Source organism: Nicotiana sylvestris, chromosome 8 (assembly GCF_000393655.2).
Source record: "Nicotiana sylvestris chromosome 8, ASM39365v2, whole genome shotgun sequence".
In the NCBI taxonomy this organism is placed as follows: Eukaryota; Viridiplantae; Streptophyta; class Magnoliopsida; order Solanales; family Solanaceae; genus Nicotiana; species Nicotiana sylvestris.
The window spans coordinates 190,999,674-191,020,650 of NC_091064.1; the positions used below are offsets into that span (position 1 = coordinate 190,999,674).

The 20,977-nt window shown below is 38.2% G+C and overlaps 2 protein-coding genes and 1 pseudogene across 2 annotated transcripts; all 3 read left to right on the plus strand.

Moving 5' to 3' along the window:
- The first annotated feature begins 7,880 nt into the window (after positions 1-7,880).
- Positions 7,881-9,739, plus strand: LOC138876160 (uncharacterized). Its single transcript, XM_070155062.1, has 3 exons — positions 7,881-8,124; positions 8,251-8,556; positions 8,667-9,739. Exons 1-3 carry the CDS (start codon positions 7,881-7,883, stop codon positions 9,737-9,739), a joined length of 1,623 nt encoding a protein of 540 aa, XP_070011163.1.
- A 1,880-nt stretch (positions 9,740-11,619) lies between these two features.
- LOC138876161 (uncharacterized) lies at positions 11,620-12,069 on the plus strand. Its single transcript, XM_070155063.1, has one exon. The coding sequence runs from the start codon at positions 11,620-11,622 to the stop codon at positions 12,067-12,069; it is 450 nt and encodes a 149-aa protein (XP_070011164.1).
- A 5,775-nt stretch (positions 12,070-17,844) lies between these two features.
- LOC104220103 (receptor-like protein Cf-9 homolog) lies at positions 17,845-19,200 on the plus strand (annotated as a pseudogene).
- The last annotated feature ends 1,777 nt before the right edge of the window (positions 19,201-20,977 follow it).

The following is a 20,977-nucleotide window of genomic DNA, read 5'->3' on the forward strand; positions in this document are numbered from 1 at the left end:
GCCATGAATGATGAAATACAGTCCCTTCATCAGAATCATACATGGAGATTGGCCAATCTCCCGAAGGGAAAGAAAGCAATTGGGTGAAAATGGGTATTTGCAAAGAAAGAAGGATTTCCTAACCAAGTAGATGTTCGCTACAAAGCAAGATTGGTGGCCAAAGGATATGCTCAAAAGGAGGGAATTGATTACAATGAAGTGTTTTCTCCATTTGTAAAACATTCCTCCATTAGAATTATGTTGGCTTTGGTAGCACAATTGGATTTGGAACTAGTTCAGATGTATGTAAAAACTGCGTTTTTACATGGAAACTTGGAGGAGGAAATCTACATGACTCAGCCAGAAGGATTCAAAGTTGCTGGAAAAGAAAATATGGTATGCAAACTTGAAAAATCGTTGTACGGATTGAAACAATCTTCTAGACAATGGTACAAGCGATTTGACGAGTTTATGTTGCGGCAAGGGTACAAGAGAAGCAAATACGATCATTGTGTGTATTTGCACAAGCTTAAAGATGGTTCCTTTGTATATCTTCTCCTATATGTTGATGATATGTTGATAGCTTCCAAGAATTCAGAAGAAATTGATAAGTTGAAGATTCAACTGAAGAAGGAGTTCGAGATGAAGGATCTGGGTGAGGCAAAGAAAATTCTTGGCATGGAGATAATAAGAGATAGACGTTCAAAGAAACTCTGTTTATCTCAGAAAGAATATTTGAAGAGAGTACTATAACGTTTTGGCATAGATGACAAGACTAAGTCAGTTAGTATTCCACTTGCTCCCCATTTTAAGCTGAGTTCTACTATGTCGCCAAAGGATGAAGCTGAACGAGAGTATATGTCAAAGGTACCATACGCAAATGTTGTTGGTAGCTTGATGTATGCAATGGTCTGTACGAAACCTGACATTTCATAAGTTGTTGGAGTTATTAGCAGATATATGCATAATCCAGGAAAGGAGCATTGGCAAGCTGTGAAGTGGATTCTATGGTATATTCATAATACTGTAGATGTTGGGTTAGTTTTTGAGCATGAAGACAATCAGTCTGTAGTTGGATATTGTGATTCAGATTTTGCGGGTGATCTGGACAAACGAAGATCAACTACTGGTTATGTGTTTACTTTTGCAAAAGCACCAGTTAATTGGAAGCCTACTTTGCAGTCAACAGTTGCTTTGTCTACAACAGAGGCAGAGTATATGGCTATTACAGAGGTTGTGAAGGAGGCAATTTGGCTTCAAGGATTACTAAAGGAGCTTGGTGTTGAACAAAAAGGTATCACAATTTTTTGTGATAGTCAAAGTGCTATTCAATTAGCGAAGAACCAAGTTTATCATGCAATGACGAAGCACATTGATGTTCGGTATCATTTCGTACGAGAAATCATAGAAGAAGGTGGAGTCACGATGAAGAAAATTCATACTACAGAGAATCCTGCTGATATGCTGACAAAAGTGGTGACTACGATCAAGTTTCAACATTGTTTGTATTTGATCAACATTGTTGAACACTGAAGATTGAAGATGAAGACACAACCAAAATTTGTTATTGAGAGAGAATTGAAGATGTGGAATTTTGCCGAGGTGGAGATTTGTTGAAGTTTGGAAAAATGCCAAAGTCCCACATCGGTTGGGAGAAGAGTTGGGGGAATTTTTTCCCCTATAAAAGAAGGCCTAATGTTTAGGATTTAAACACACCTCTCATTTGCCTTCTCATCTGTTTAAGGCATTTGTATCTTCTCTCTTTAGTATTATTTCACTTGTATTTTTGGAGTGGAATAAAATATTGGTTGTGTCCGAGGAGTAGGCAAAGTTGGTCGAACCTCGTAAATTCTGGTGTTCCTTTTATTGTTGCTTTATTGTCTTATTTATTATTTGGTGGCTGTCATAATTTTTGGTATAGTAGTTGTGACTTATTCGCACTATATACATTTGGCTTCCGCAACACTAGGTCTTTTCGACAATGAATTTAAAATCCATGAAGTGTCTATATCATCACGTCTTTCCCATTGACTGAACGTATGACAATTTGGATCTGGCCTTTTGCATTTTCCATTTATGAATCTTGTTTTGTTCTTCAAAGATAGTGCTCTTAATAATCCTCTCTTCCAAGACCTGCACCCAGATGCATTGAAGGCCATTGGAACTAGCATAGATCCAGCATTCTCAGAAGGATGCATGTATAGCGGATTGGTCGAATCCATAATAATTTGTGCATATTGCGCTGGTTGAATCAACTAAAGGAGTTTGATCTCCAGCCATAACTTCAAGAAATTACTCAATAGCGTAATGAATTGATAGCAGTACAAGAGATTAATTCTCAAGGAGAGAAAAATAATTCTAATGCATAATTCAACAACAAAAACCAAAACTATCACAGCAGAACAGACTGTTACAACAATTTCGCAGAAGAAGAGCAACGAGGTGAGCTCTGATTTTAAAAAGAAATTCACAATTGATTGAACCCTAGTTATAGATATCGAACAGTCAATGATTGAATGTTGATAGAACGCGAGAAAACAAAAGGCTCATGGCTCTGATACCATATCGAAAACAAGCAGTTAGCAAACGAAGCTTGATCTTAGCTCGAAACTTTAATGGAGGAAAAGAGAAAGAACATGAGGGGGACTCATAGCTTCTAGAAAATGGAGTAAAAGAACACGAGGGGTACTCATAACTTCTAGAAAATGGAGTAATGAATGAAATGAATTCCTCGCACTCTACTCCTCTATATATGCACACTGACAGCTAGACACAACTGGACTAGTCGACTAACTAACAAGCAGAAGCAAAAAAATATAACTAACTATCAGACAACTAACTAATACAGTGAATAAAGCTAACTAAATGAATAATTACATATCTCAACAGAGGCATATGTTCAGACAGCTAGGAGCACATAAACTAGCTACATATGGAAGCAAGATGCACCTGACGTACTAGTATATATAGTTCATTTTGCAATTCCTCTTTGTTTGTCTAACTATTATAAGTGATGTGTTTTTCACCTTTTCCTAATTCTCTTATGCTTGTTTGTATTTTTCATGAGTTACTTTTTTGGTTTGACAACTTGGCTGACTTTAACTGTGTCTAGTTCCCGGCTTTTCTCATAAAAAATGTCCAATCCTCGCCCCGTGTTGTTCTTTTTTGTATTACAACCATGGAGTACGTAAAACGGAGAGTGATTTTATATTGATCCTCTGGGTTTACCTTGTGGGACCAATCTAAATAAAAATAAATAAGAAAAAGAAGAAGAAAAATGACAACAAGTTGAATATGGACTGTTGAAGCAAGTTGGCAATTTGCAATGCAATTGCAAAACCCAAATCTGATTGGCTACTTTGGGTAGTGAGGCTATCTATAAATAGCAGCCCTCACTTTCATTTCATGTACACCAAATCGAGAGATCATTGTTGTTGAGAGCCGTAGTATCACTGACAATTGTTTCACAAAAAGATTAGTAACTCGAAAGGAAAGGAAGACAAATCACACACACAACCAAATATATAGCTAAATTTGTTTTTAGCTCCCCGACAATGGCACCAAAAATTGATATCGCCCAAATTCACACCACTAATTGGGATTGTGAAGTGGTCGATGCAATTATAATTACCTTCCACAGAGAGCTTATATTGGATTAGGTATATATCTTGACTAAGTGTATGATGTGCCCAAAATGGTTTGGTTGTTTCTTTCTACTTCTGATTTTTATGCTAATGTTTCTAAATGAAAAGCTAGAGAACGATATTTTTGGTGGTGGTGTTTTTCAAGATTATAAAAGATCTAGGGTCGTGCTTCTACCTAGGTAGTTACCTAATAGATTGTGGGCTTTAGGGTAGATTTGATTGGTCGGGATATAATATAGCAATCACACACAAATTATCCACTCGATACCTCCCGGTAGTTAGAGTGGTTTTGCCCAATCTGGCCTTCTCAAGTCCAAATGGGTAATTCACAAAACAAGTGATAGATGCTCAAGTCGGGTCTTGCTATCTCTAGATTCAAGACTTTAATTGGGGCCATCAATTTCTTGAGTTCACCCCAATTCCTTGTTAGCCAAGTTTTCCTAGACTTAGTCTCTCTTTCTCAAGTAGAGGATAAGTCAATTAGGCATGATTCAATATTTACAACCATTAATTCTTAAATCCAAGTAAGAACTAGGCTAAATATCACTCACCCAATCACAAACAAGCTCTATATTAAATACGCATTAGGTACCCACACTAGGGTTGGGTCATAAACTAACTAAGAAATTAGCTACTCATAGAGAAAATTGAAGAAACTAAAGAAGAAAATAAGATTAAACTCATAATAGATGATAAATGGAAGTAAATCCAATGTTAAAATGATAAACTATTACAAAGTTACCCAAAGCAGTAAAGGAAAAATGGCAATCTATTTTCTGGTGTTCAAACTTAAACTAATTTTGACAGAAAAGACTATTTATACACAGCTGAAATTATCGGATAAAATTGCCCCTGCGGAGGTTTGCGACCGCATAATTCTGTGTGCGGTCTGCACTTTGAAGCTGGCTTGACAGGATGGACTTCTGCGGCCGCACAATTCTGGGTTGCGGCCGCACTTCTTCAGATTCCATGGATCGTATATTTTTTAGTGTGGACGCACTCTTGAACTTGAGCTTGACATGAGAGACTTCTGCGAACTACACATTTCTGAGTGCATCCGCACTTTTAAATTCTGCGGTCGCACAATAATGATGCGGTCCGCACTTCTTCATGACCCAGAATCCATGTTACACCTTGTGTATTCGGCGTTATCATGCTGTAAATGGGCTAATTCGATAGGAAGATAATTTCTATAAGATATTTAAATGATGCGATAGTTATACGTTAAGATTGGAAGTCATTTGAGTTATGATTAAAAATTCGACAAAGATCGCCGCAAGTTACGGGCTTAAATTTTACTGGAATTTGGATAAAATGTTGATGAGCTTTTATCTCAATATACTGGGAGTTATGGTGTGTTCTACCTACCGAATCGATGTTCTATGAGTCTAGTTTCCAATGCAACAAACCATTCATTAATACAACTTCGGAGTAGAGAGATATTAACCTTTTCGTACAGGGGTACACACTGTTACGGGAACAGTGTGCTTAGTCGGATTTAGTTAAAAAAATTTTATTTAAGTCATTCTTTAAAACTGAAATCCCTACGTTTTATCCTCTCCAAAATAGAACCTAACACCTGGGGATTTTCTCTCAAACTCCTCCCATCCATCTAGCCAATGATAACAACAATTTAGTCATCCTCAAAATGGATAACACCATGGTAACTTCGGAATCGTGAATTCTTCGGTGTTTCACTTTTCATAGCAAGACTCCGCCTTGAAGTAATTTCGAATTTTGAGTAATTCTGGTCACATAAGGTATGATTTAACTTCCTCTTTGATCTTTGTAAACTTCTACCATAAGAATTCCTAAGAAATGGTTGAAACCTCTATAGAAATATTCTTGATTTTTTTAAGAAACCTCTCTTAATATGGCTTGATTGTTGGGGCTGTTCTATATGGTTTTATTGTGTTGTTTGGATCTATGAAGACATGGATGGAATCCTGTCGATGAGGAGATGTAGTAAAGTAAAATTTGGTGGTGCGTTGGGGAGAAATTAATCTACAAAAGAGTCTACAAATTTATGGCCACAAGTTGTTCGCATAAATGTCTAAATGAAGAATTATATAAGCTATGAGCTTGAATTTGATTTTGAATGGTTCGTATTATGTAGGAAATCATTCCTAAAGCTTTCGAGGTCTCGGAAATAGTATATAACTCCATCGACAAGGTATGTAGGGCTTTTGCTATACTTTTCGACATGACTAGAATTCGAATACACGTTTATCGAATTGTCTCGTCGGATTCGAGTTATTTCACCTTCAACTGATAAAGAGTCTTAGACCTGATCCTTTCTCATAGATTGCTTAATCTAGAGGATATCTATGAATTCTCGGATTTCCTTGTTCCTTGCTTAAAAAGAACTAGAGCCTTTTTACTCGTTCTCCTTTCGACGTTCATATAAATCATGAATAAGTAACACTTCAAAGGTATTCATAATACATAACTCTCATGTTCTTAGTACTTGTTGGCTCGTAGTAAAAAAAATTTAAATATTTTAGCAACAACCATGATAGTCGAGGAATAATGATGGTAGGCCACTTTGACTCTTCTTAGAATACGTCTTTTAAGGTTGGTTTCGCATTGCACCTATATAATTCATGATTTAGTATATGTATGTATTTACTTTCATTACCGAGCCGCACTATAGACGGTCGGGTATGACACATATTGTGTAACCACTGATCAGTTGGGATTACCGAGCTTCACGTGGCCGGGTACGATTCTACCGAGACTTTATTTTGGCCGGGTATGATATGGATATTATAGCCCCACAGAGGGATTTATCATTATATAATATGATATATTATAAGTAGTAATAGTGAACGACGATTTCACGAGCATACATTTATATCCATGTTGAATTTTAGTTTCCTATCGCCCTACATATTCAGTACATATTTCGTACTGATGCATTTTTATGCGATGTGTTCATGCCCACAGGTTCGGATAGACAGATCGGCGTGCCTCCTCAGTAGGACCCCCAGGATCAGCGTTGGGTTTCGCACTCCACTTCTTCGGAGTTGCTGACTTTGAGTCCATAAGTACTATTACAGATATATATGTGTGGTTTTGGGCATGTCGGGGGCTTTGTCCTGCCATGTTGAGATTGTCTTACACTCTTAGAGGCTTGCAGACTAGCGGTCATTGTATATATATATATATATATATTTCATATGGCCCTATCGGCCTCCTGGATAGCTGTTATACTGTTGTTGCAGCCTTGTTGGCCTAGGTTATATATATATATAATATGTATGTATATATATATATGTCGTGTTGGGCTCTTCTACCTATAAGTTATTATATTTCAGATCATATCTCATGGTTGGTTCGCTCAAGCCTTCGAGCATCGGGTTCCAGCCACACCTCCCAAGGTTGGGGTGTGACAAACTTGGTATCATAGTAGGTCAATCCTAGGGAGTCTGCAAGCCGTGTCTAGTAGAGTCTTGTTTATGGTGTGTTGTGCACCACACTTATAAACATGAGGCTATTAGGCATTTAGGATTATTACTTTCTTCTTGATCTAGATCGTGCAATAGAGCCTAATCATAAGTGTTCATTCCTAATTCTCTTTTTGTTTACCTCTCAGTGATGCCTAATACTACGAGACGGCAAGTGGCTATGAAATTTATTCAAAGGTTGGGTGAGGAGGCGGGAGAGGGCACAAGTCAGGTGCCACCTACTAATGTAGATCAACATGAGCCACAGAATGAGGCTGATTCTCAGGCTTCCGGGGTAGCACCCCCACCACCCCCGGAAGGGCGTAGAGGAGCTAACATACCTCCAGTCCCTCTCCCAGTTGTTCCTGATCAGGACCTAGACATGCGGAGTGCTGTATAATTGCTGACTCGAATAGTGGCCTCCCAGGCCCAACACCAGACCCTCGGTATTGCTGATAGGTCCGTGAGTGCGAGAGTTCGAGACTTTATCAACTTGGATCCTCTAGTATTTACAGGGGTTGATCCTAATGCTGACCCACAGGATTTTCTGGATCTTATGCAATGGACCTTACAAATTATACATGCCACGGATATTGAGTCAGTGGAGTTTACTTCTTATAGACTACGTGATGTTGCTGTGACATGGTTTGAGACTTGGAAGCAGACTTGGGGGCCTAATGTGCCACCAGTGACTTGGAAGGAGTTCTTTGAGGCATTTTTACAGCAATATTTGCCAATCGAGCTTCAAAGAGCCTGACGAGATAGGTTCTTACACTTAGAACAGGGTAATATGAGCGTTCGGGAATATAGCATGCAGTTAAACTCTTTGGCTAGGTATGCTCCTACGATTGTTGCTGATATGCGTGATCGGGTACACCAGTTTGTTAGTGGTTTGGAGGCACATTTGATAAATGAGTGCACTACAGATTCTCTAAACCAAGGAATGGATATTGCCTGTATTCAAGCATATGTACAGGGTCTAGAGGATCGCAAGAGGCAACAACGAGCCAATCGAGAGCATGATAGAGGTCAGCAGAAGAGGGTGTGGTTCGCAGGTAACACATGAGAGTTTCGAGGTGGATTTAGGCCACGGTTTCCCCGGTGTCAATCTTATCCGGTAGCCAGTGCGCCGCTACAGTTTCAGGGACAGCGACATGATCAGACCACTTATTCTGGTCCAGGTCAGAGTTCACGTACCCCAGGTCCACAGTTTAGAGGCGAGTTCAGTCAGATGAGGCCTCAGTTTCCTAGATGTGATCGATGTGACCGAAATCATTTTGGACCATGTCGCCAGGGTTTTGATGCATGTTATGCATGTGGACAGCAAGGTCATATTATGAGGCATTGTCCGATAACAGGTGGAGGGGGTATGGCTCAGCCGGCGGCATCTGCATGGGCTTCTTCTTCTTCCGTACGTCGTCCTAGGCAGAGTATACAGACATCAGCTGGCAGGGGTAGGGGAAGATTTGGCGCTTCTGGTTCAAGAGGTCAGCAGAATCGCATATATGCTTTATCGAGTCGTCAGGATTTAGGTCATCTCTAGACGTGGTTACAGGTATACTATCCGTCTTTTCTATCGATATGTATGCCTTGATAGATCCTGGTTCTACATTGTCGTATATCTCCCTCTTTGTTGCTAGTAAATGGGATATAGAGCCTGAATTGTTGCATAAGTCATTTGAGGTATCTACGCCAATGGGTGAGTCTGTTGTAGTTAGATGGGTATATCGAAGTTGTGACGTGAAGATTCATGACCGCCATATGTTAGCTGATTTGCATGAGCTAGAAATGGTTGATTTTGATATCATTATGTGTATGGATTGGTTGTCTTCTTGTTATGCCAATATAGATTGCTGGACAAAGATTGTTCGTTTTAATTTTCCAAGTAAGACTATTATTGAATGGAAAGGTGATGTTGCAGCGCCTAAGGGAAAGTTTATTTCTTACCTTAAAGCTCGAAGGATGATTTTGAAAGGGTACATCTATCATTTGGTACGAGTGCATGATATGGAGGTGAAATCTCCAACTCTTCAATTGGTTCTCGTCGTGAATGAATTTCCCGATGTATTTCCTGATGAACTTCCTGGTCTTCCTCCAGAAAGAGAAATCAACTTTGCTATTGATATGCTTCTAGATACTCAGCCAATATCTATTCCTCAATACAGAATGGCTCCTGCTGAGTTAAAAGAATTGAAAGCCCAGTTGAAGGATCTTCTGAATAAGGGCTTTATCAGGCTCAACACATCTCCCCGGGGTGCACCAGTGTTGTTTGTTCGTAAGAAGGATGGTTCGTTAAGAATGTGTATTGACTATCGTCAGCTCAACAAAGTGACTATCAAGAACAAGTACCCCTTACCCAGAATTGATGATTTGTTTGATCAGCTGCAAGATGACAAATATTTCTCAAAGATTGACCTTCGATCCGGCTATCACCAGTTGCGAGTTAAGGAGAGAGATATTCCGAAAACGGTTTTCCGGACTAGATATGGCCATTATGAATTCCTTGTGATGTCTTTTGGTCTTACTAATGCGCCAACAGCTTTCATGGATTTAATAAATCGGGTTTTCAAGCCATTTCTAGCTATATTTGTAATTGTTTTCATTGATGATATTCTGGTATATTCTCGATCAGAAGCAGAACATGAGGATCATTTGCGTGTGGTGTTGTAGACTTTGAAAAATCAGAAATTATATGCTAAATTCTCCAAATGTGAATTTTGGTTGAATTCAGTGGCTTTTCTTAGGCATATCGTTTCCGATGAAGGTATTAAGGTAGATGGTCAGAAATTGAAGCATTACAAAATTGGCCTAGACCCACAACTCCTACGGAAGTTCATAATTTCTTGGGCTTAGCTGGTTATTATTGGAGATTTGTTGAGAACTTCTCTTTTATTGTTGCTCCCATGACAAAATTGACACACAAAGCCGTTAAGTTCCAATGGTCTGATGCATGTGAAAGGAGCTTTCATGAGTTGAAGAAACGCTTAACATCGGCACCTGTTCTAGCACTTCTTAAGGGATCTGAAGGTTATGTGGTATATTGTGATGCATCCAGGGTTGGATTGGGATGTGTTCTAATGCAGCATGGAAAAGTTATTGCATATGCTTCGAGGCAGTTGCGGAAGCACGAATACAATTATCCGACTCACGATATTGAGTTAGCAGCCGTTATATTTGCCTTGAAAATATAGTGTCATTATCTTTATGGTGTTCATGTGGATATCTATACAGATCATAAAAGTTTACAGTATATATTTAAGCAGAAAGACTTGAACTTGAGACAAAGGAGATGACTTGAATTGCTGAAGGACTATGATGTGGATATTTTGTACCATCCGGGCAAAGCGAATGTGGTAGCTGATGTGTTGAGTCGCAAATCCATGGGCAGCTTAAAGCATGTAGAAGTTGGGAAATTAGAAATGACTAAGGAGATATATCGATTGGCTAACCTGAGTGTGCGGCTACATGATACAGGTGACCAGGGTGTAGTAGTCCAAAATATTGTGGGGTCATCACTGGTAGCTGAGGTAGAAATGCGTCAATTTGAGGATCTAGAGCTAGTCAAGATTAAAGAGAGCATCCCTTTTCAGAAGAAGCAGTTGTTCGAGCAATCTGATAATGGAATTCTAAAATATAAAGGTCGATGGTGTGTACCTAATGTTGGGGAGCTTCGCAAGCAAATTATGACAGAGATGCACCAGTCTCGGTACTCAGTTCATCCTGGTTCAACCAAAATGTATAATGATCTTCGTCAGCTATACTGGTGGAACGACATGAAGAAAGATATAGCCACATTTGTGGCTCAGTGTCCCAACTACCAGCAGGTTAAAGCTGAACACCAGAAACCTGGATGGCTACTTCAAAATATTGAGATTCCAGCTTGGAAATGGGAATCGATTAATATGGATTTCATTACAGGATTTCGCAATTCTTGTCGTAAGTTCAATTTTATTTGGGTCATTGTGGATAGGCTGACGAAATCAGCTCACTTTCTCCCAGTTAGGACCACCTATCCAGCTGAAGACTATGCGAGCCTGTATATCAAGGAAATAGTTCGGCTACATGGAGTTCCGTTTTCTATTATATCTGACAGAGGTGCCGAATTTACAGCTAATTTCTGGAGGTCTTTTCAAGAAGGTTTGGGTACTCTTGTTAACCTTAGTACAATATTTCATCCGCAGACCGACGGACAAGCCGAACGCACTATTCAGACACTCGAAGATATGTTGCGAGCTTGTGTCTTAGACTTCAAGGGAAGTTGGGAAGATCATTTACTGCTTATTGAGTTTGCCTACAATAACAGTTATCATGCCGGTATTCAGATGGCACCTTATGAGGCACTATATGGGAGGAAATGCAGATCTTCTATTTTTGATGTTGGCGAGACAAAGTTGCTAGGACCCAAATTGGTACAACAAGCTGTAGAAAAGGTAAAGTTGATCCAGGAAAGGTTGCGTACAACTCAAAGTCGACAGAAATCATATTCAGATAACTGACGTCGAGACTTGGAATTTGCTGTGGGAGACTGGGTATTCTTGAAAGTGTCGCCTATGAAGGGTGTAATAAGATTTAGAAAGAAGGGAAAACTCAGCCCTAGATATGTCGGGCCATATCAGATTGTTCAGAGAATTGGGCTAGTAGCCTACAAACTTGACCTGCCACCGGAATTAGAAACAATCCATCCGGTATTTCACATTTCCATGCTTCACAAATTCTTAGGTGATCCTTCTTGCATCAGCCCTAGTGAGGATACTGAAGTTTCTAAGAACTTGTCATATGAAGAAATACCTGTTGCCATTCTTGACCGTCAAATCCGTAAGCTACGGACCAAAGAGGTAGCCTCAGTAAAAGTACTTTGGATGAGCAATAATGTAGAGGAAATGACATGGGAGGCCGAGGAGGACATGAAGTCTAGATACCCTCATTTATTTGAGTCTTCAGGTGATATGCTTGAGACAAATATGGCAGGTGTTGCACAGATATCAACCAGTGACAACTGAGGTAATTAAGTTACGGCTAACCTTCTTATTATCATTATTGTATAAGTAAATGGTCGTGTGAGGCCAAGTTGATGTTATTATGATGGTGTGTAGCCCTGTTTGGCCTTAGATATGTATGTTTGGGCTGATGACAGGTTTTGGATAGTCCTATTTATAGGGGAAACTCTGGCGAAATTTATTTTAAATTTTTTTTTCAGAAATAAGGTTAACCGTTAACATTCGAGGACGAATGTTCTGAAGGAGGTGAGAATGTTACACCTTGTGTGTTTGGCGTTATCATTCTGTAAATGGGCTAATTCGATAGGAAGATAATTTCTATGAGATATTTAAATGATGTAATAGTTATACGTTAAGATTGGAAGTCATTTGAGTTGTGATTAAAAATTCGACAAAGATCGCCGCAAGTTACGGGTTTAAAGTTTACTGGAATTTGGATAAACTTTTAATAAGATTTTCTCTCAATATACTAGGAGTTATGGTGTGTTCTAGGGATTTCCTCTTCGTATAGGGGTGCACACTGTTACGGGAATAGTGTGCTTAGTCGGGTTTAGTTAAAAAAAATTTATTTAAGTCATTCTTTAAAACTGAAACCCCTGCGTTTTATCCTCTCCAAAATAGAACCTAACACCTAGGGATTTCCTCTCAAACTCCTCCCATCCATCTAGCCAATGATAATAACAATTTAGTCATCCTCAAGATGGAGAACACCATGGTAACTTCGGAATCGTGAATTCTTCGGTGTTTCACTTTTCATAGCAAGACTCCGCCTTGAAGTAATTTCGAATTTTGAGTAATTCTGGTCACATAAGGTATGATTTAACTTCCTCTTTGATCTTTGTAAACTTCTACCATAAGAATTCCTAAGAAATGGTTGAAACCTCTATAGAAATATTCTTGATTATTTTAAGAAACCTCTCTTAATATTGTTGGGGTTGTTCTATATGGTTTTATTATGTTGTTTGGATCTGTGAAGATATGGATGGAATCCTGTCGATGAGGAGATGTAGTAATGTAAAATTTGGTGGTGTGTTGGAGGGAAATTAATCTACAAAAGAGTCTACAAATTCATGGCCACAAGTTGTTCGCGTAAATGTCTAAATGAAGAATAGATAAGCTATGAGCTTGAATTTGATTTTGAATGGTTCGTATTATGTAGGAAATCATTCCTAAGGCTTTCGAGGTCTCGGAAACAGTATATAACTCCATCGACAAGGTATGTAGGGCTTTCACTATACTTTTCGGCATGACTAGAATTCGAATAAACGTTTATCGAATTGTCTCGTCGGATTCGAGTTATTTCACCTTCAACTGATAAATATGCTTAGACCTGATCCTTTCTCATAGATTGCTTACTCTAGAGGATATCTATGAATTCTCGGATTTCCTTGTTCCTTGCTTAAAAAGAACTAGAGCCTTTTTACTCGTTCTCCTTTCGACGTTCATATAAATCATGAATAAGTAACACTTACTTCAAAGGTATTCATAATGAATAACTCTCATGTTCTTAGTACTTGTTGGCTCGTAGTAAAAAAAATTAAATATTTTAGCAACAACCATGATAGTCGAGGAATAATGATGGTAGGCCACTTTGACTCTTCTTAGAATACGTCTTTTAAGGTTGGTTTCGCATTGCACCTATATAATTCATGATTTAGTATATGTATATATTTACTTTCATTATCGAACCGCACTATAGACGGTCGGGTATGACACATATTGTGTAACCACTGATCAGTTGGGATTACCGAGCTTCACGTGGCCGGGTACGATTCTACCGAGCCTTTATTATGGCAGGGTATGTTATGGATATTATAGCCCCACGGAGGGATTTATTATTATATAATGTGATATATTATAAGTAGCAATAGTGAACGACGATTTCACGAGCATACATTTATATCCATGTTGAATTTTAGTTTCCTACCGAGGCTAGTTTCATAATTCAAATTGTCTCTATATCTCTTCTCTTGTTAATTACATTTTTCACGTTACACTTGTCCCCTTACATATTCAGTACATATTTCGTACTGACGCATTTTTATGCGCTGTGTTCATGCCCACAGGTTCGGATAGACAGAGCGGCGTGCCTCCTAAGTAGGACCCCTAGGATCAGCGTTGGGTTTCGCACTCCACTTCTTCGGAGTTGCTGACTTTGAGTCCATAGGTACTATTACAGATGTATATGTGTGGTTTTGGGCGTGTCGGGGGCTTTGTCCCGCCCTGTTGAGATTGTCTTACACTCTTAGAGTCTTGCAGACTAGCGGTCATTGTATATATATATTTTTCGTATGGCCCTATCGGCATCCTGGATAGCTGTTATACTGTTGTTGCAGCCTTGTTGGCCTAGGTTTTATATATATATATATATATATATATATATATATATATATATATATATGTCGTGTTGGGCTCTTCTGCCTGCAGGTTATTATATTTCAGATCATATCTCATGGTTGGTTCACTCGGGCCTTCGGGCATCGGGTGTCAGCCACACCTCCCAATGTTGGTGTGTGACAATCCCATCTCTCTGAACCTCATCAGCTACGGCCACACAATAATTGTGCGGTCCGCACATTGCAAAGGAAATCTGTTAGAGATTTCTTCATGGTCTGCGGGTGCACGCAATATTGTGCGGTCTGCATTTTCTCTTTTTGCTTCATTTTAGTCCTTGTCCAAAATTACTCCTTCTTGAGTTGATTTTTATCTCTTTGACTCATATTCCAACACTCATGCAAGTAAGCATATTTCATCAGTTTTCGGGAATATCTTTAAGTAATTTTGAGCTAAAACGAAAGTAAAAGAGTGCAAATAAATAGTCAAAATCCCTACTTACAAGCAACAATGAAGAAACGAGAGAGAAGTATCTGAGAGTCTGTTATTTTGATATAAAATGAACATTGGTCTCTAAATGAATCTAACTATTGTGTATATATATTTACAAGTACAAATGGGTCGGGTTGCACCCTTTAAATACAAATAGATCCGCATCGGATTTTTTGTAGTTTGTGGGTTGCTGCTGCTTTACGACGGGTTATTGTATGTTGGGTTGTGAATCATCATATTGGGCTCTAACAGTTTGTGAGATAAATAGTGAATATGAGTAATATCGTAGTGAGATGTTTAAAATAAAGAATGTTATTCTTTTGAAGTTATAATAGTCTTTTGATACTATCAAGTTATAATATTACAGTGATATTATATTACTCCGCTCGAGTATTGTATTTTAGCCTGTCAAAAGATTTGGTGTCGTTGTTAATGTCTTGTGTTATTGTAATTTATCGTGGATATTGTTCGTGGGCGGGATATTACTTTCTCAACATAGCTGTGTTCGGAAGGCAATACTCTAGAAACTGGGCATGTGAAACTTCTGTTCTCGCTTTTCCTTTTATCTTCTCTTGTCTATAGAAGAATGAAGATGTGAAATGTTACTCCCTTAGAAGAGTGAAGTATACGCGCTAACATTGGATTAGTTCCCAACTCTTACTTAATTCCTTTTATTTGATCACTAGAGTCCTATCTCAACTGTGTCATATTTCAACTCGTGGGGATATAGTACTTTTCTTTAATTTGTTGGAGCAGTTAGTACCTCTGAGCACCTTCTCTCTCTTTGGGTTGCTGAAGCGAGGCATAAAAATCCTTGAAGTTCTCTTTGAAATGACTGTGGACAAATTCCTCTATTAACTTCAGATTTTCTGTCAACTGCACTATGCTGTGTCATATAATGCAGTAGCTGATCTCTACTCACTTTAGTGTTCACTTTTTATTTTGTTCATTTTTGTAAGTTTTGATGTTCTGTACTGAAGTCTTCGCTGCAATAGTGGTCTGGGTTGTTGGGACGTAGTTAGGGCTCGATGGGTTTGTGTAAATCTTGACATGTGGTGGTGAATAGTTACTAACAGATTAGGATTTACTTTGCCTTGCTTAACTTCTCCCTTTGCTTTTTCTCCTGCTTTAACATTTGGCAGGTTTCATGTATGTGTGTGTGTGTGGGGGGGGGGGGGGGGTTATGTTTCTGCCAGCAATAGATTTTTATGTCTCTTAGGTATATTCTTTTATCAACCAAATGTATCGATTGTAGATTTCTAGTGCAGAGCCCTATGAAGTGTTGTGTTCAACTCTAATCACTGTCGTAATATAACAAAGTCAGTGCCAAGTTTTGTATTGTTATTATTTTCGTTCATATGGCAGTGATAGTAACTTTGCATACGAAGTGGCCGGTGACTTGTAGCTATGCGGTTGCTTTTCTTTTCTACTTGTTGAATTACTATTGCATTTGTATTTATTTAGCTGACTTTTAAGACTTTTAGCCCTTAATTAACTGTAGAAAATAAGCTTACTAGACATGTCTAACATCAAAGTGAGTATTATATTTTTGTAGGTATCATTTAACATTTTCATGTAAAGACTTGTGCATTGACTACTATATATCACACATTTGGAATTGTCCCTTTTTTTCCACTAAAATTCTATAAATGTGATGTAGAAATAGGAAGAAACAAGTAGCCCCCAGTCCGGACTTGTGCATTGACTTGAGCTATATATGGCATGTTCAACAATTGCTAATGACTAAGAAAAAGCTTGTCTCATGTAGATTTCAATTGAATTCATGGAAAGACTTGTGCACTAACTTAAATTAAACATTGGGTTATCTATTTTTTATTGTAGTAATTAGATCAATATTGTTACCCTGATGATGAAAAAAAATTCAAGAATTGCAATTTTTTCTTAACATTAAATCAATTATGTCTTTGTCTCTTTGAAAGGGAAAAAGGCACTTATTCTTATAATATCAATCAAACAGTCGCAACAATTTTGACAAGTCAAAGAAAACTATTCTCCTCTATATATTTGCGTAGCTTTTTCTTAATTTCCAGAAACAACTTTTGAACTCCTTTTATACAAACATGGGCTACAAATATCGTCTAGCATGAACTTGCTTTTTCTTCATCCACATTAGCTCAATTGTGCCACAAAGATCAAAGCATTTCCCTTCTAAAATTCAAGCAGACGCTTACTATAGATCTCTTGGCTTCTGCTTCCTGTGATATCGCTAGTCAAAAAACGAGTACATGCAATATGAGCAGAGATTGTTGCTTATGGGATGACGTGCAGTGCGATGAGATGTCTGGCCATGTTACTGAGCTTGACCTTGGCTGCAGCCACTGATTGATTCTAACAGCAGCCTATTCCACCTTGAGCAGAGATAACGATCTTGAAGGACCGATTCCTCTGTTTGCAAGTGGAATGCAGAATCTGAAGGTACTTTACCTATCAAATAACTCCCTGAATGGAGAAATACCATCCTGGATATACACGCTTCCATCACTAACTGAACTAGACTTGAGCTGTAACCACTTTTCTGGTCAACTTGATTATTTCAAGTCCAATTCACTAGTCGTTATTGACTTAAGTGGCAATCAGTTGCAAGGCGTCAATTCAAAACCTTGTAAATCTAGAACAACTTATTCTTTTCTTTAACAATTTTAGTGACAATGTAGACGTCAGCATTTTACAAACCTCAAACAACGTCACTCGTTGGGTCTTTCATATAATAGTATTTCGTTGACCAATGAGAACAAAGTCAAGTTTACCTTATCCGAATCTCTTACAGCCTTATCCCTGTCCGGTTGTGAAGTAAAAGAATTGGATTTTTTGAGATCAGCAAAGGAACTTTTTTCTTTGAATCTTTCAAATAACAATATTCAAGGAACAATTCCTGATTGGGCATGGTCTAATTGGATGCACTCAGTGTATTATCTTAACTTATCCCACAACATGTTGATAAGTATCGACTATATTTCATCATTTTTTTCAACTAGATATCTAGATTTGCGATCCAATTTTTTTCAAGGATCGCTACCTATTCTATCGTCCTCTCTAAGTTATTTTTTCATATCAAATAATAGTCTCAGTGGGAAAATCCCTTCTTCTGTTTGCAATTTGACATCATTAATAGTTCTTGATTTGGAAAGAAACAATTTGAAGGGAGCAATTTCATAATGTTTGGGTAACATGAGTCACCAACTTGAGGTTTTAGATATGCAACACAATTTTCTTTCTGGAAATCTCCAAACAACTTTTAGAGTTGGAAGTGGACTGAAAAGCTTCAACTTGCATGGCAAAAAGGTAGAGAGAAAAATTCCAAAATCCTTAGCCAATTACAAACAGCTGGAAGTTCTTGATTTGGGAAAAAATCACCTCAATGATACATTCGCTATGTGGTTGGGGACTCTTCCAAAGCTACAAGTTTTAAGCTTGACATCCAATAAACTATACAGACCAATTAGAACTTCAGGGATTAAAAGCATGTTTCCTCAGCTTCGGATGTTAGATCTCTCATGCAATGCATTTACAACAGAGTTGCCAACAAGTCTTTTTCACCATTTGAAAGCCATGACGAGAATCGATCAAGCAATGAAGACACCACTTGATGGATATTACCAAGATTCTGTAGCTGCCGTAACAAATTGACATGGGCTTGAAGTTGTGAGAATCTTGTCTTTGTACACCACTATGGATCTTTCAAACAATAAATTTGAAGGACAAATTCCAAGTATTATGGGAGATCTAATTGCACTTCGTGTGTTGAACTTATCTCATAATGGATTGGAAGATCATATACCGAAATCACTTAAAATTTTATCTGTAGTTGAATCACTAGACATTTCATTTAACCAGTTTTCAGGAGAGATACCGCAACAACTTGCTTCTCTTAAGTCTCTTGCGTTCTTAAATCTCTCCCACAATCATCCCCTAGGATGCATTCCTCAAGGAACTCAATTTCAAACCTTTGAGAATAAGTCATATGAAGGTAATGATAGATTACTTGAATTCCCAGTTTCGGAAGATTGTGGAAGTAGCAGGATTCCCGAGACAAACAACACAACATGCGTTTTGAATGAAGAAAGCAATTCTATATTTCTAAGTGAATTTAGGAAAGCAATTCTTATGGGATACGCGAGTGGACTAATTATTGGATTATCCATTGCATATTTTATGCTTTCAGCTCGAAATCCCAATTGGCTTTCTTGGATTGTTGAAGAACTAGAACACAAAATCACCATGAGAAGGCGAAAGAAGCAGCGAGGCCGTCAAAAGCACTACAGAAAAAGAAGAAATAATGGTGTCTAGACAAGTTCCAGTCGTCCAATATGTAATTTCAGGAATATATTCATATTAAGCTCTATATCTGATTCTTTTTTAGTTTATATTAACTGGCATTATATATCTTCATTTGAATATTTCTTGCTTTATTAGCTTGCTAAGTGTATCTTTATTAATGCATGAGAACTGAGATTATTTATTCTATATCTCACTCTTCCATTGAAACTTAGTATGAATTAAATGTAGGCAAAGAATGTGTCTAGTTGAAATACCATGGGAAAAGACTATGTACTATAGATGTTTACAACAGCAAATGCCACAAGGAACATGAAGATTAATAGATGCTTTCGATTTTTTTTTTTTGTACTGTAAATGTTGTTGTCTTTTTTTCTTTTTTCTTTTTTTTGTTTTTAAATAGAAAAAAGAGAACAAATTCTTGTCCTTAGTGTCACGACCCATTTTCTAAACAAGTCGGAACCGACACTCGACCACTAAACATGACCGAGCGAACCATCTCTGCTTATCAAATCTATTAACTCCAAATTTTATATGCAACAAGGCAATACTCTAACAAAATACTTTTTATTAAATTAAATATTTAAACAAATCAACTCCAAAACTTTATTCGTAGTAACTACCGAATTACTACTAAGTTATTATCAAAAACATCTGAATCTTAACCCAACGACTATGTCCATGAAACCTCTACTAATAAACCGACGCACTGCTCAGGACATGAGATTTCCTGGACAGTTCTCTAAGTAAACAAAGAAATAACTAAATAAAGATGACTCAAAGGGATACTCCACAAATAGAAGCGGAGCTCACCAATAGCACTAGAAGAGAAGGAAGTCCTAACCCGTAGTCTACTCGCCTGCAAAATTGATTCCTACGTTGTACCGCAGACCAACATAGGTTCCCAAGAAAGAATGTCAGTACCATCCATTGTACTCATGTCACGACCCTAAACCCGGACCCGGTCTTGATGGCACCTCTCGTGAATACAAGGCTAACCCACACTTTCCCATTTCAGTTTTAAGCAATTAAATAATAAGAATTAAGTCGAAAACGTAATAAACAACCCAAAGGTAATCAGTTAACAAAATAGTTTGCGGAAAATAAACCCAACACAGCCCGATACCAGGGTGTCACTAGTCATGAGCATCTATCAATTTTAACACAAGGCTAAAAGGTCTACAAAGCTATTACAAGTCACTAATACGGAAAAAGAAATGAGATAAGGGGGAGAAACACGGGACTGCGGACGCCAAGCAGCTACCTCGTGAACTCCGAAGTCTGCCGGGAGCTCTCAACTCTCTCTAGCAGGGTCAGCAATGCCTGAATTTGCACACATGATGTAGGGAGTAAAGTGAGTACTCTAACTCAGTGAGTAATAATCATAAATAAAGACTGAAAGCAAGAAATCACGTAAGGCACATTACAGGCTACAATGAAGCAGTAAAAGCCAATAAAATAGTGAATCAGTAAAGATATGTAAAAATCATTTTAGCTCAGTTTAAACTTCATAAAAGGCCTTTTCAACAATTAAGCAGGTAAATGACAGGCAATAAGAAAGATTAACACATAAAAGGTTCACCCCTCGGGCACAATGTCAACAAATCCGCCCCTCGGGCACATATCTCAGAACAACACCAGCCCCTTGGGCTATATCTCACATCACAATGGGTACCCGCGCTCACTAGGAGTGTGCAGACTCCTGGAGGGGCCCCTTACAGCCCAAGCACAATATCAAGCCATCTCGTGGCATCATCACTAGGCTCTCGGCCTCATATCAACAAGCCAC

Coding starts and splice junctions, on each gene's coding strand:
- LOC138876160 (XM_070155062.1), top strand. CDS start 7,881: ATGCAGTTAAACTCTTTGGCTAGGTATGCTCCTACGATTGTTGCTGAT. Junction 8,125..8,250: donor GAAGAGGGTGTGGTTCGCAG/GTAACACATGAG, acceptor ATTCTGGTCCAG/GTCAGAGTTCACGTACCCCA. Junction 8,557..8,666: donor TGGCGCTTCTGGTTCAAGAG/GTCAGCAGAATC, acceptor ATGCCTTGATAG/ATCCTGGTTCTACATTGTCG.
- LOC138876161 (XM_070155063.1), top strand. CDS start 11,620: ATGAAGGGTGTAATAAGATTTAGAAAGAAGGGAAAACTCAGCCCTAGA.